This window comes from Oreochromis aureus, linkage group 17, assembly GCF_013358895.1.
Source record: "Oreochromis aureus strain Israel breed Guangdong linkage group 17, ZZ_aureus, whole genome shotgun sequence".
Lineage (NCBI taxonomy): Eukaryota > Metazoa > Chordata > Actinopteri > Cichliformes > Cichlidae > Oreochromis > Oreochromis aureus.
Window position 1 is genome coordinate 21192686 of NC_052958.1, and position 13910 is coordinate 21206595.

The following is a 13910-nucleotide window of genomic DNA, read 5'->3' on the forward strand; positions in this document are numbered from 1 at the left end:
TACCTACTATTGATTTATACATTCTGGCTCACTGCACACTTCATTGAGACTCACTGCCTTTCTGTGGACTGTGAAATAGTGTGACCTCTTAAAATGCATTTCCATATTTTGATTTATGATATCCATATACTGTACATAGTCTGAAAAGTGGGCCTCACCCAGCAATAAAAAAACACATGCTTTTAAAAATACTCATGTATATTTCAAAGCCAAGAGCCTTTGTATAACACTAAATAAGGAAGCAATAAGAAGGCAATTAAGTTAAATGCCAAAGGATGAGTGGAGTTTATTTCAACTTGGGATATTTACCAATCATTCCACTTTGTGGCCGTATTGCTAGGGTTCACATTTACCAACGAATGGTGTTATATTATGTATGCAAACAAGCCAGTATGCATGGATAAATACATAAATATGCAGGGTCATTAGGTCAGGCGGCAAGTATTCCCAGAAGGAGAATTCTAATACAGTCAGCAAGATGGCTGTTCCACTTGGATAAGTTCTGGTCTTACCTTCAGTCTACCTGAAAACAAACATTTAAGGTATTTAGGTAAGAATTGGTTGGTGTTGTTGTTTTTTTTAAAGGTGCCATGTTAGTTAAAAAGTTAGAACCACATTAGAACAGACTGCAAATCATGACAGATGTTCTTGGGGAAAATCAGGGCTTTGTGAAATTCAGCATTTGATGAATGGACCTTGGTCACATTTAGCTGCTGTGAGTGACGGCGGAACTGTGAGTAGCAGTTTGCTCATCGAGAGAATCCTTTTCCCCAAACTCTCCTTGTTCCTCTGGGAGGTATGCATAATTCTGGCTTACGCTCAGACAGTTTGCATTTCCTTGACATTCAAGTTTGCCTTCCTTTTTTTTTTTGCATCGCTTCACACAAAAAACTGATTAACACGAGCAGCAGATCTGCAGACCTTTTGATATTATTTTTAAGTATGCTCTCACGGTACACCCACAGAAGTGTTTGCACTTATTGTGGCTGATTAGCCCTCTTCACAGGACTGTGTGGGTGTGTACAGAGAGTTCTTGACTAACATATCCCTCTAAGTTATATGTTTGCCTGGATGATTATCTTTAGTGCACTGAGTTTAGTGACATTTCAGTTAATTACCAGTAAATCCCCACTCAGTGTCAACCTGAGCGCAGGTCTAATCAGCCAGGAAAAGTCAGAGCACCTGTGAGGCTTTGCAGGGCCTTTAATGAGACAGGTGCTCTCCTCTTCCTTCAGTATTAATTCTCCACAGCTGCCGACTGTCTGTTTCTTCATCATCTGGTCAGTTTGACTCCTGAGCGGCACAATGAAATATGGATGAATGTGGGTAAAGTTGGCAGGCGAACAAACACTCTGAGATCTGCTGAGCTTTCTTTCTTTCAACACTCCTTCCTCACTACTTTGGTGAAAATGCTCAGATGATGATACTTTTTCTCTCCAAAGCTGCTCTCAGATACACCCTTTGTTGTACACATGATGCCTGTCATGTCACCATGGCGACAGCTCTAGCATTCGGAACAACAGCTGGCTGTAAATCAGGGTTTGCTGAGCAATACCTGCCACCTGACAAACTGTAAATGCTTGAAGCTGATGCATTTCTGTGGTTGTTAACCGTTTTGGGTTTGCTGCCTGACTGCGCTGATCTCCCTGAACAGCAGAGGGCGCTTTCTCTCAAGAGAGCTCGGTTTGAACACCTGCTGTGACACTTACTGGATGTATGCAATGTTTTGATCATCGCTCAACACTTAATTACTCTAATGGGGATAAATTAAATGGAATAATTCACTGTGCCATTATTTATTTATTTGCAGGGACTACAGAATATCTATAAAGTTGATTTTTGGCTTCTCTTCTATAACTTTGGTACTAAAGTCAGCAAAGTGAATAATAAAGTGTAAATTTGGACTGTGCTAATAAACATGGACAAAACCACTGTGATGTTACCTCCAGGTTCTGATGCCCTTAGTTTGCCTGTCAGCATCCTGGTTTATGAACGAGGAGGCGTGTTTTACTCTTAATCAGACCTCCAAGTGTGCAATCAGAACATCATGTGCGAATCATAAAATGTAAAAATGTCAAAAGAGAACACAAACCCAGCAGGAAAATGTTTATTGAGGTCAACTATGAATTTCCTCTCGTTTACCTGAGAATGAGAGGAAAATAATTTGGCCAGGTCACCTAGTGGGAGGCAACCTGTCTCCAAACAGTTCCCCTCTAACTTGCATTGCTTGCAGTCACTCTCATACAGATTACTGAAGTTTTGCAAATAATTGCTCTCTTACTTAGAAATGCAGACAGATTGCCAACATCCTGCAATCAAACTGAGTCTGCACTGATGAGCACAACCCAGCAGATCTCTTTGCAACAAGGGGACCAAGTCAAATGGTCGCTAGCTGGTTGCATTCCTGTTATTGTTGCCAAGCACCTGTGTCTTTTGCAAGTAGTTAATGAGAATTTCTGTGTGTGCAGATTTGTAAGAACAGATTTGTTTATTACAAATGAATCGCATGTAACTGCTAACTTGATCCCACTGGTAGCAGACTGACTCTGTTGTTGCTGTCATGACACACCAAGGTCACTTTAAAGATGGCAGTGACTTCAATTGGTCACAGACCTGCTGCCCATTGTCACAAGTTCACTACACATGTTTGCAGGAATTTTGGTGGTGTTGTGGTTCTTGCACACTGTGAAGTGCAGTGTTGGGGAGTAACGGAATACATGTACCGGCGTTACATATTTAAAATACAAAATATGAGTAACTGTATTCCGTTACAGTTACCGTTTAAAAAGGTGGTATTCAGTTCGGAGCCGCGGACCTGTTTTATATATGCGTGGAATAGTTTTTCTATATGAGATCGCTGCAAAAACCGCAGCCTTACCTAATGTCCACCCTACTGTTACTCATTTTATATTAAGATTTAAAAATCTTGTTGGTATTGGTATGGCGAGTAACCTTCAGTAATAGTAATAAATCACACAGCAATAGTACATTCATGTAGTTGTAAAAAGCATGATAATATATTCAAACATGTTACTCTCATTGAGTAACGTAACGGAATACGTTACAAAATACATTTTGGGGCATGTATTCTGTAATCTGTAGTGGAATACATTTTAAAAGTAACCTTCCCAACACTGGTGAAGTGTGACTGTATCATCAACTAATATGTGTGTACACGGTGACTCATCTTTTAGAAACATTTAAAATGCAATTTGATTATGGAGGAATGTAATTCACCATTATATTTAGCTCTTAAATAGATAAATAGATAGAACTTTATTAATCCCTCATTTAGGTTCCTCCAGGAAATTCAGTTAGTTACATACATAATATCTAAATAGCCCGTGTTTAACCTCACCCACTAGACTGAGCTCAGGTTTGAACTATGTTCTACCTTTTGGTAGAGCTGGGCGATATAAGATTTTTTCATATCACGATATGTTTTTTTCATTTCAGGCGATAACGATATATATCACGATATAAGCCAAATAACTATATTTGCAAGATTTAAATGTGCCGTTGCTCACAAGTAAAATGTGAAATAATCAGCAGCTTGTTTTAATTAAAATATTTATTTCCCATAATAAGTTCAACAGGGCAGATGTACTTAAGGAACATGAGACTTCAGTTTCAGATAAATAAAGGCAAATATTGCAAACTACACAAAAGGCAGCCGCTAAAGCGTTTAAGTTTCAAAATAGAACAAACAAAACAGACTACTAAATTGTCAATTCCACTTAGAAACAAAATATTAATTCTAAAAATAAATCTTAGTTTGTTTTACAGAAGAACAAACAAAATTGACTAACTTCTGTAAATACCAAATAAACTGAGAACTAAAAGGAAATTCTCAATCTCTCCCCTTTGTATAGCTTAGCTTTTCAAACAGTTTTAACAGTTACTTTAGTCTGACAAAAGCCGAATGACGAATTAGCGCTTTCAGTCAGAGATTGAGCATGCACCGCTTTATTGTATTTCCAGACTTGCTTTCGGCACAATTTACAGTGCGCGCTACTCTGTTTTTTGTCAGACTTGAAATAGCTGAAATACCTTCACACTACGGAACTTCTGTGGCCCTTCCGTTCGACAATCTCTCCAGCATTGGAACCATCATCTGTTTTTTCTTCGGTAACCTTCGCTCACGCTCTCGGTTGATTTTTCTCTAGTCGGCACACTCATTTCCTTCATTACCCGGGCAGCCCGGCTGCAAAAACAAATACACATGTGCGCCTTGGCACTTGTGCTGTACGTAACAAGTCACGTGACGTGACGCTGCGGCTGTGATTGGTTCGGCTCTGCGCTACTTAATTTGGATTGGCTGTTCTTTTTTGTTTTTTAAGAGGACAAGAGAGATGAGGCCTATTGCAATAGTTTAATTTTTCTAGCGAGAAAAAGTTATTTCGCAATACATATCGTTATCGTTCTATTGCTCAGCTCTACCTTTTCGTAGTCGACTAATCTTCTTTTTCCTCCTCTCTTTTAAACACTGAGTAACGTATTTGCAGACTGCTTTCAGGTAAAGTCTTGATTTTAAAGTCACCACCTTTTGGAAGAGCTGCTTCTCACTTTCTTTCTGAAAAGGTCAGACATTTTCCACGCACTCACCTGTAGGATCACAAGAAGTCAGCTGCTGTTTGCTTTAACCCACCTCAGAAATCAACCACTGCTGTCATGTTTCAGGTGGGAAATGACATAAACATGAGCAGCAACAGGAAGTCAGCGGCTTTCAGAGATGCTCTGGATGTGAGTGAGTGTAGAGTGTCTGAGTTTGAGGAGTTTAGGATGCACGAGTACGCGTGTACCCGTGCATCCTATTAAACGACCCCTGCAGAGTTTCTTTGCAGATTTGCTGTTAACATCGAGTGTCACTCATCAAAATGAATTTTAAATATCCTGAAGCTTTTAAATGTTTAAATCCTGTGCTGTTCGCATTCATGTTTCCTTGCTGGAAGGCTTCTCCTTACCTCAATTTGTTGATGATTACTGCGTTTCTGCGTGATTTGCTATTATCGCTGCCAAGATTTTATTTATTTAATGATAAAAATCAGGAAATCTGATTATAGCATATCCAAATATATTTCACTCTTCTGGTCTGCACTTTTAGATGAGTCTTATTGTGGAGACACAGTTGGTGTGTGGATGTCTTTATCCTATTTTCTCTTCCATCCATCAGGTGGACCGGGTGACAGTTACTGCTGAGGGCGGTGTTGGAGGTCGTCCTTCCAACAGGCCCGGGGGTGGAGTCATGCGTATCCACCGACACTTCCCCTTCCCAGCCAATCAGATGTACGTGGTGGCACTGCACCGCGAGATGAAGCCGATGAGGGTTTACCGGCTAAACGTGAGCTTTGATGCTGCCATCGAGGACGAGCTGCTGGGCTTCTTCAGGAGCTCATACACAATGCAGAGAGAGAGACGGTACACACACACACACACACACACACGGAAACACACACTTTTCCTATACCAGCAGGTGGTTCAGCTCGAAAAGGTCAAAGCTTCACATTCACGACATTGATTAACTCTCACACACCATATGCCATACGCCTGTGTGTGCATGTCTTTGTGTGTGTTCCACTTATCTCAAACACACACACACACACTCACACACGCGCATACACATAAAACTCCTTATGAATTTCCCATAAGCCCCTGCTGCAGTTTCCACATCAGATTTCTTCCCCATGGTGCCGATGGGAAACAGACTGTGTGCTGATACATTTATTATTTCATGCACGAATATGTGTGGCCTCTATCTGTGTGTGTGTGTGTGTGTGTGTGTGTGTGCACTGTTTTGTGTGTGTGTTTTTATAAATGTCTTTTCCACTTATTGTGAAAAACACAAACTTGTGGTTAATTGTTTGGAAAAACGTTGAGCTCAGCTGTGATTGGACAGAGTAAAGACATTACCACATAAGGACTCTGCCTGCGAAGAGCTTTAGCCAGTGATGAGACATAATTAAGTCATTTCTCACTTTAATACTACCCAATTCTGATTGGCTCCACGAGCAAGAGCGCTGCCATATAGACCAGTGCTGCCTAAATACGATAAAACTGCGTGATAAAGAGAGTCATTATAGGAAATGATGAATTCTCTATTCTGTATTATATATTTAGACTTGCTAATGGTAACATAATACACAGTGATCAACATTATTTTATGAAGAGGACATAAAGCAAATCTAGGATGATCGCCTTGTTCAAGGAGGAATATCTGACAAAGAGGCTAACTGTGATGATTCTGGGGCACTCTGACCTGATTCTGAAGACCTGTCTCAGACATGTGGGTGTATTTTAATGAACTGCATTGGCTAAAATTAAGCTGCTTAGAGTGTCTGAATGCCTCAGAGTTCAGCGCATGGATTTTCATGAGCTTAAATCACTTATTAAGACTCAGTGTAACAAGCATTTAGGCAGGGTCATCAATCTGGCCATTTGAGATGAACGACAGTGGGAGCAGCAGGTCAGATGAGCCCATCAATGTTAACTTTGAAAATACATCAGCGATGAACTTGTGTGACTCAGGCTAAAGTTCTCTCTTCAGCCAATGTCTGAAGGAAAGAGAAGGAGGAGCGTCAGCTTTGCTGCACTGACAGAAGTCAGGGGTGACTCTTTACCCATTAAAGGCAGGACACCGGTCTGCATGGCTATAGATTCAAATCTAAGCATACACACAGACGTTATGAATCCACGCTAGGGTGGGGCGATTGGACAAATATATGGACTATCGACGATAGGCTGAGCCCATCGGCGATCGTTTTTACAAGGGCGATTTATTAATTTATTTTCCCATGAGTAAGTTTGCTTATAATAATAGAGCTAATAGAAGCAGTCAAAAGTCAAAATAATAGCGCTGCTTTAACAAAGCCCTTTTTCATCTCCGAGCAAATGTACCCTCCTCAAAGTGCACCCAAATGCTTGATTAATTATACTAGAATTAAGAAAACTTAAAATAACTCCATCATTATTTAGATCAGTGAAAATAATTTTAAAAAGTGTTTTGTAAACAAAAGATAAAATCTCAACATTTGCCAAGGCTACACGGATGTCTTCTTTAAAGCTTTATTAGTGGAACAGGTCGATTATTGTTGACTTAAGATGAATATAAATGAGTACTGAGTGTAAAGAGCAACAGAATCAGAGGTGGAGGACGTGTTGGTGGCCTAAGTCAAGCAAATCCTACATCTGGATTTGTACATCCACTAGTACTTTTATTTTTCCTGCTATATGGTCAGATTTACAAGAAGGCTGCAGGTTAAAATGCCTGTCTGAAGAAGCTGATTATTTTACGTGGACGGCCTCATTGGACTGTGAGTGTTGCCTAAATAAGCCCGATGAGTTAAACCAGAGTATCTTCACAAATGAGACGCTCGAGTCCAAAACTGTTTGAAGACGACTGATTGCTCATTGAAAGTCAGTCCAAATTTGTGAAATGAGTTGTAATGACATGCATTACTGCACTCATTGAGGTGCTGTTATTTGATCCATCCAGGCAGCTGTGAATGGCTGTCTGTTTTGCAGACAGGAAACTATCCCCTATTGTGACACAACACGAGCAGAGTCTAAGAGTAATGATTCTGACAGATCGATGAGCAGAGCAGGACAGCGGCTGCTGTTCGGTGCTTTGATCACACAAACACGAAGGCATTTTAAACCCATCCCTCTGACGTGGAATTCAAATTTTCTGGACAGTTATGGATTCATGGATTCATGAATCTGTGCAAAGGGATGTATAACATTGATTTTCACATCCAGAAATCTAAATTTGTCTTCACTTCTATGGAAGGAGGACCAGTGGCTCAGATTTCCGAATCTTCACTGATATTTTGATTTCCTGTGCTGTCCTTGACCTGTCCATGAGAATAAGCTGGATAAGTGTTACAGTCCATTAACCATCTGGACATTTATTGTAACATTAAAAAGTAAAAGCTGGCTAATGTCACTTCAAGTGATGGTTATATAAATGACACAAATCCATAAACACACAAATAATTTTAGAGTTTATTGCTTTCATACATTAGAAAATTGTGCTCATTTCCTAATTTAAGAGCTTTTAGGCAGCAAAAACTGCAAAATAACAAAATATCAGTAGAATTTGAAACACACTCTTTACCGTCCAACAGTTGAAGCTTTGTTTTCTTCTTTGACTTTCTCTGCCATGTTTTGATAGAACAATGGTATAAAACTGCAGTTTTAATTGGTTTTTCATCCAGTTCACAATGAACTGATTAACATGCCAACTTTTTGACATCTGAAGTGACCAGAGAGTCTCTGAAGGAACTCTTTAGTATTTTTAGCACATGCTGAGCCAAAATCCACCACCAATCAGACTTGCTTTCAGTGTTTTCACCACTCGTGGTCCACTATTCGCTGGCAGCTGCTGTTTGGATCAATTCTGAATCAATACGGCAGCTGGCATACTAGCAGAGCTCGATCACAACACAGCAACCTGTTAGTTAAAGCTTAATGCTCCAGCTGCCAGAAACCCGGTTACAGTCGACTTTGTGCACTAACCTGATTCCTTAAACGTCACACAAAAAAGAAAGTCTGTGTGAGAGCAAGACAATACTAAATGTAATGCAATAAATATAAAGCCAGACATAGATTATTTGTGGGACTGAGACTCATGGTACTATGAAATGTGTATATGACTAACAGGATGTTAGTCATATACACATTTGCCAGTGTGAGCTCATTAAATATGTTAATCTGATGACTAACCAGCAAAGCAGTAAGACACATGGTAAAGAAACCACAGCTGGTTATTATTTAAAAACAATAACTGTGTTCTGAGAAGAGCTTCAGAATGTCAGATAAACACAATACTGGTGTTCAGGGACGGTCCAAGTGATAGTCTGCTCAAAAGTGTGTGTGCGTGCACAAAGCTCACTGTTATCTTAAGGATTAGCTTGATACAGCAATGCAGCTAATGCTAATACACACACACACACAAACAGACACACATACACACACACACACTTCACTATGAGATTTGCTTAATATCCAGAGTTACTATAAACCCCAGGCTTGGCTTAAACGCTTAAAATGCTGGGAGTGGGTGAATTAATTAGCACACACACACACACACACACACACACACACACACACACACACACACACACACACACACACACACAGTATCACTGTTCTAGCTTAGTACTGATCTTTATGCAAATGATGTAAAGATGAGTTTGATGTTGCAGTTACTGTCGTCTCCCAGTGAAGGCATTTTTAATTTCGGCCGATTCTGCCCGTCTGCAGAGATGACCCGCCGTCTGCTGCTCACATGACGCGTGACGTCGCATAGGGATAAAAACTGACACATCAATACTCAGCTAACGTATAGGAAACTGGACCAGAGTGTTGTCACATTCACTGCACTAGTTTTCTTTCCCAGGGGATCTTTCATGACTGTCCTGACACAATTTATTCTTTAACATCGACTTTAAACACATTGCAAGAATCTTTTTTTTAGCTTTACTTCACACAAGCTCTGAAGTTAACATTTTGTGTTGTTCAGTGCTTTGTTACTTTTTTTGGTGCTTTCAAGTGGTTGCATCATCATTCCCATATTCATCTATAGTGTTAAGTATTCTTAAAGGCTTTCCACAGTCATATATTTTTCCTTATTTTGCCATATGCTGTGTCACATTGTTAAATGTTCATGTTAAATGTGGTTAAACTTTGAAACAATTAGTTCAACATATAAAAGTAATCACTTTTGGCAAATGCTTCAGCTTTCAAACTGCTCGGAATACTTAAGTATATTATATCTGCTACAGTACGCTCTCTCAGCACCATACCTTCTCATTCTGTGGTGTTTAATGCTGTTTTGACAAATTTTGCCTGTGTCTCACGCACGGGCACACAATGTCCTTTAGCAGCAGTCCTACAGTTCCTATCCACTCATCATGGACATGAATGTCAGGCTAATTTGGGGCTTTTTATTAATTCTTTGAATTGTTCTTTTGCCTGGGTAGAAGAACTGTAAATCATGCATCTTCATTGTAGACAATGATGCTGAGTTTATGGCAGTTCTGAACCTTGGTGGTTCTTTGGTTTTTCCTGAAAATCCAAACCAATATTCTCTCATCTAAGGGTAACAGTTTGGTCCTTCTTTCAGAATTCGATAATCTAAATAACTTGTACTTGTCCAATTCAAATTAAACTACATTTGTGTGTATGAATTTGTTTAGAAATGGCCCCAGGAGGGCTTCCCAAAATGTGTCAATCTACAATTCTCCATGTCAGATCTCCACAGAATTTCTTGGACTTCCCCATTGTTCTGAGTATTGATCAATCCGATGAGCACTGTCAGACAAATCCTTCGTAATGCTACAAAGAGATACTACCAGCTGTAGTCAATATTGATCAATAATGAGAAGTTAAAAGGCCTCGGGCTCGTCAAGTTAAGAGAGATGTAGGTGTAAAATTAATCCAAACTTTTTCACCCAGTTCTTGTTTTTAAAGTAATTCAAAATGTATGCTGTATAATCATTCCACCCTGGAAAAGAAACTCTTCAAAGAAATCAGTGAAAGCCCAAAATCATCATGACATTCTTGTCCACGATGAGTGGATTGAAACTTCAGACCACAATTGTACATGTACCAGATGGAGCAATACTGGCTGCTGCTGAGAGATAATGGTCCTGTATGAAAGTCCTCCAAAGTCCACATTAAGGAGTTGGAGGCATAGTGATGCCTTAAGTTGTGCTTTTATTGTTTGCAAGTCTATGGTTTTCCATTTGGAAACTCTGCTGAACTTTGTATGTAACCTCATAAGAGTGCTGCACTTTAAAAAAAATGAGAGGCTGGGAGTGATGGATCATTCTGATACCATAATGTGTAAACATGACACACCTTGCCCACACTAACTGGTGATTTCAAAAGTTGGCCAATCAAAAAAAGTGGTTAGTTTCAGTTGGACTATAAACCAGGACCAGCACAAGACTTTTTTTTTCTTAAGACACAAAGCAGCTCTTGTATATAAAGCTGGAAATGATTAGACTAGTTCCCTTTTAGACTAGTGATATTAAACAGGACTTTAATATCACCAACCATTCCCATGTTATTACGGTGCATCCATATAAATGGCCCACCCAATAATGTAACATCTGTGGCATGATCACTATTTTTTCAAATGATGTAACACAACAATCAAGTCAATCGAGCAGTGAGAGATTACATAACACTTTGACTTAAATTAAACAAACTGCAGATTTTTAAACACGTCACTTGAATCATCGCACAAGGTAAATCGGACCCGAGTTAAAACAATCTGAATCAATGGAACCAAGCTGCAGGTTAAACATAACTGTTGTCCAAGACATAATTTAAAAAATGATTGACTAAAAATTGACTAAAATGCCTCATCACTGAACAAAATCTTCTGCGTGAACTGAGGGTCCTGTTCCAATTTTTGTTTTGCCCATTCTGGAAATTCTGTGCGCCGTTCTGGGTCATCCTCGTTGAGATGCTGCAGTAGCTGGAGTTTGTAAGGGTGCCATTTGTGAGTAGCTAATATCCGCCGAAGGGATGTTCGACTAATGCCACTCTCCAGTGACATGCGGCGAGTGCTACGCTGTGGGCTCTTGCTGAATGAAGCTAGGACAGCCACTGATGTTTCTTCATTAGTGACAGTTTTCTTGCGTCCACATTTTGGCAAATCCAACACTGAACCAGTTTCACGAAACTTAGCAAGCCGTTTGCTAACTGTAGCCTGGGAGATGGGTGGTCTCGTAGGGTGTCTTGCATTGAAATCTGCTGCAATGATGCGGTTACTGCGTTCACCAGATATCAACACAATTTCGATCCGCTCCTCACGTGTTAACCTCTTCGACATGTCAATGGCTGTGAACAAAGAGAAACTTGTAAATAACTCATAAAAGAATAAAGTTACGTTGAAACCAAGCACACCATTGTTTTTCTTGTGACATTACCAATAAGTTTGATGTGTCACATGGCCCTCTTCCTATTGAAAAAACAAAAGTTGTATCCAAGATGGCCGACTTCTAAATGGCCACCATGGTCACCACCCATCTTGAGGAGTTTGCTCCCTCACATATACTAATGTGCCACAAACAGGACTTTAATATCACCAACCATTCCCATGTTATTACGGTGTATCCATATAAATGGCCCACCCTGTACATTTTTAGCTTTACACACAGTGAATACATTACAATAACACTGAACTCAGAAATGTAGTTCACTATGCTGCACTTTAACTTTGGTCTGGGTTCTGCTCACGCTGACACTCCATAGGTTAATGCATAACGAACACTGACATTTTCGAATTTAACTAATGCTACATTATGAACTAGCACCATCCAGTATGTATGATGAAATGATGGTATATTATTTCTATATAAAGCACACTTCATCAGGAGGATAATTTTCCTGAAGAGGGTCCCCACTGGACTGAAAGTGTGCCAGATACGTGCTTTCTTCCTGAAACCCAGACTTCTAAAGGAAACCCAAAACCCCAGAGCTGAGCTTTTTTTTCCTTCTTCTTCTCAGATCCTATGAGGAACTTTTTTCATTACACTGAAACTGTTTTTGCAGAGCTGCCTTTCTTTAACGAGGAGAGGAATTACCGTTAACGAGGAAGGGTAAGGCTACTAACGAGGCAGAGCTGGTTGAGGAACAGAGATGTTGGAGCATTAACAGAAGGGACAAATGGTTAACGAAGGTTATGTGTGGGACTACATTTTAATAAAGGTTTGAAAGAAGTCGATTGGTTTAACACATCTACCTCATCTCGTATGTCTTCCTCATCAGCAGCTTCTCCCTGGCTCTGCTGTCTGATCGCTCCCTCCTTCATTCTGATAGAGTAATCCGGTGCTGAGATGAGATGTTTCAGATCAATACTGTGCTCACCCACTCTGCAGTGTGTGTGTCAGAGGGTAACCTATCTAACATGGCACTCAGCTGAAGCAAGTTAATAAATTCATTCGTTCTCTGAGACTTTACAGACATAAAAAAAATACACAGAGCAGGAGGCGGAGGAGGAGCTGCTGTGGAATCGAGGTCTTCACAAACACACAGTATTGATTTTGACCTGAGAAAGACCTTTGACTCTCTTGACCTGTTAATTTTTACCCATGCTAACACTGTGATCTTACAGATTTTCTGTCCACTTTGGTTCAGAGGGAAATATCTCAACAACAATTACATTGAGTGCAGTAAAGTTAGATAGAAATATTCCTGTTTCATAAAGGATGTTGAGGTCAAAGTTACTGGTAAACCTCTGGTCTCTCAAAGAGTAGCCCACAGAGGTTGAATTTTATATTCAGTTGATGACTGCATTCATCAGACATAAACTCAAAGAGTTGCACTAACTTTCCAAAGCAGGTTATCCAACAATCTTGTGTGCAGAGCTGTGAAAGCTTCTGTCAGAGTTAGCTGTTGTGTAGATGCATGCAAAGGGGAGAAATGTGACGTGTGAAAGTTGGTGTTTTCTGCCTTTTTGTCTTTATGTAACTGAGGGCCTAAGCAGATTAAGGTTACTGGACCATCAACACCATTAAATGCACAGTATATGATATTTGCTATTCAAGACAAGCACTGTGATATAATTGGACTGTATGTTTAAAGCATGCTGTCCCAGACTAATGTTAAGGAATTTGGTTTTTTGAATGTTTTAAAGACATAAAAAGGTTTGGGATACGGTCTTAATGATTTTGACAATGACGGACCTGACAATCACAGTGTTTTAGTGTTTCAGCACCTTTTTTATTTTTCAGTTTTTAAAGGAGCAGCTTTCCAGCTGCCCTGTTTCTGTAGCACACATCACTCTTGCCTCGGTCCCGGCAACATCCGTAACAGGGGAGACCCGATTAGATGATGAGGTCAGATGTGTGAGTCAGCCTCCCCTGACACCGCACCCTGAACCCACTGCTCCACCCCTC

The 13910-nt window shown here is 40.0% G+C and overlaps 1 protein-coding gene across 2 annotated transcripts in view; it reads left to right on the forward strand.

The window, feature by feature from the left end:
- The first annotated feature begins 1260 nt into the window (after positions 1 to 1260).
- Positions 1261 to 13910, forward strand: part of trhde.2 (thyrotropin releasing hormone degrading enzyme, tandem duplicate 2) — a 222734-nt gene continuing 210084 nt past the window's right edge. The window contains exons 1-2 of one of the 2 annotated variants that reach the window (XM_039600662.1): positions 1261 to 1322; positions 5174 to 5418. In XM_039600662.1, coding sequence (XP_039456596.1) covers positions 1317 to 1322; positions 5174 to 5418 — 251 coding nt within the window. In that variant the 5' untranslated portion in view covers positions 1261 to 1316. Of the gene's footprint in view, positions 1323 to 4687; positions 4744 to 5173; positions 5419 to 13910 lie in introns of those variants that run through there. The other variant, XM_039600661.1, reaches the window with a different exon arrangement.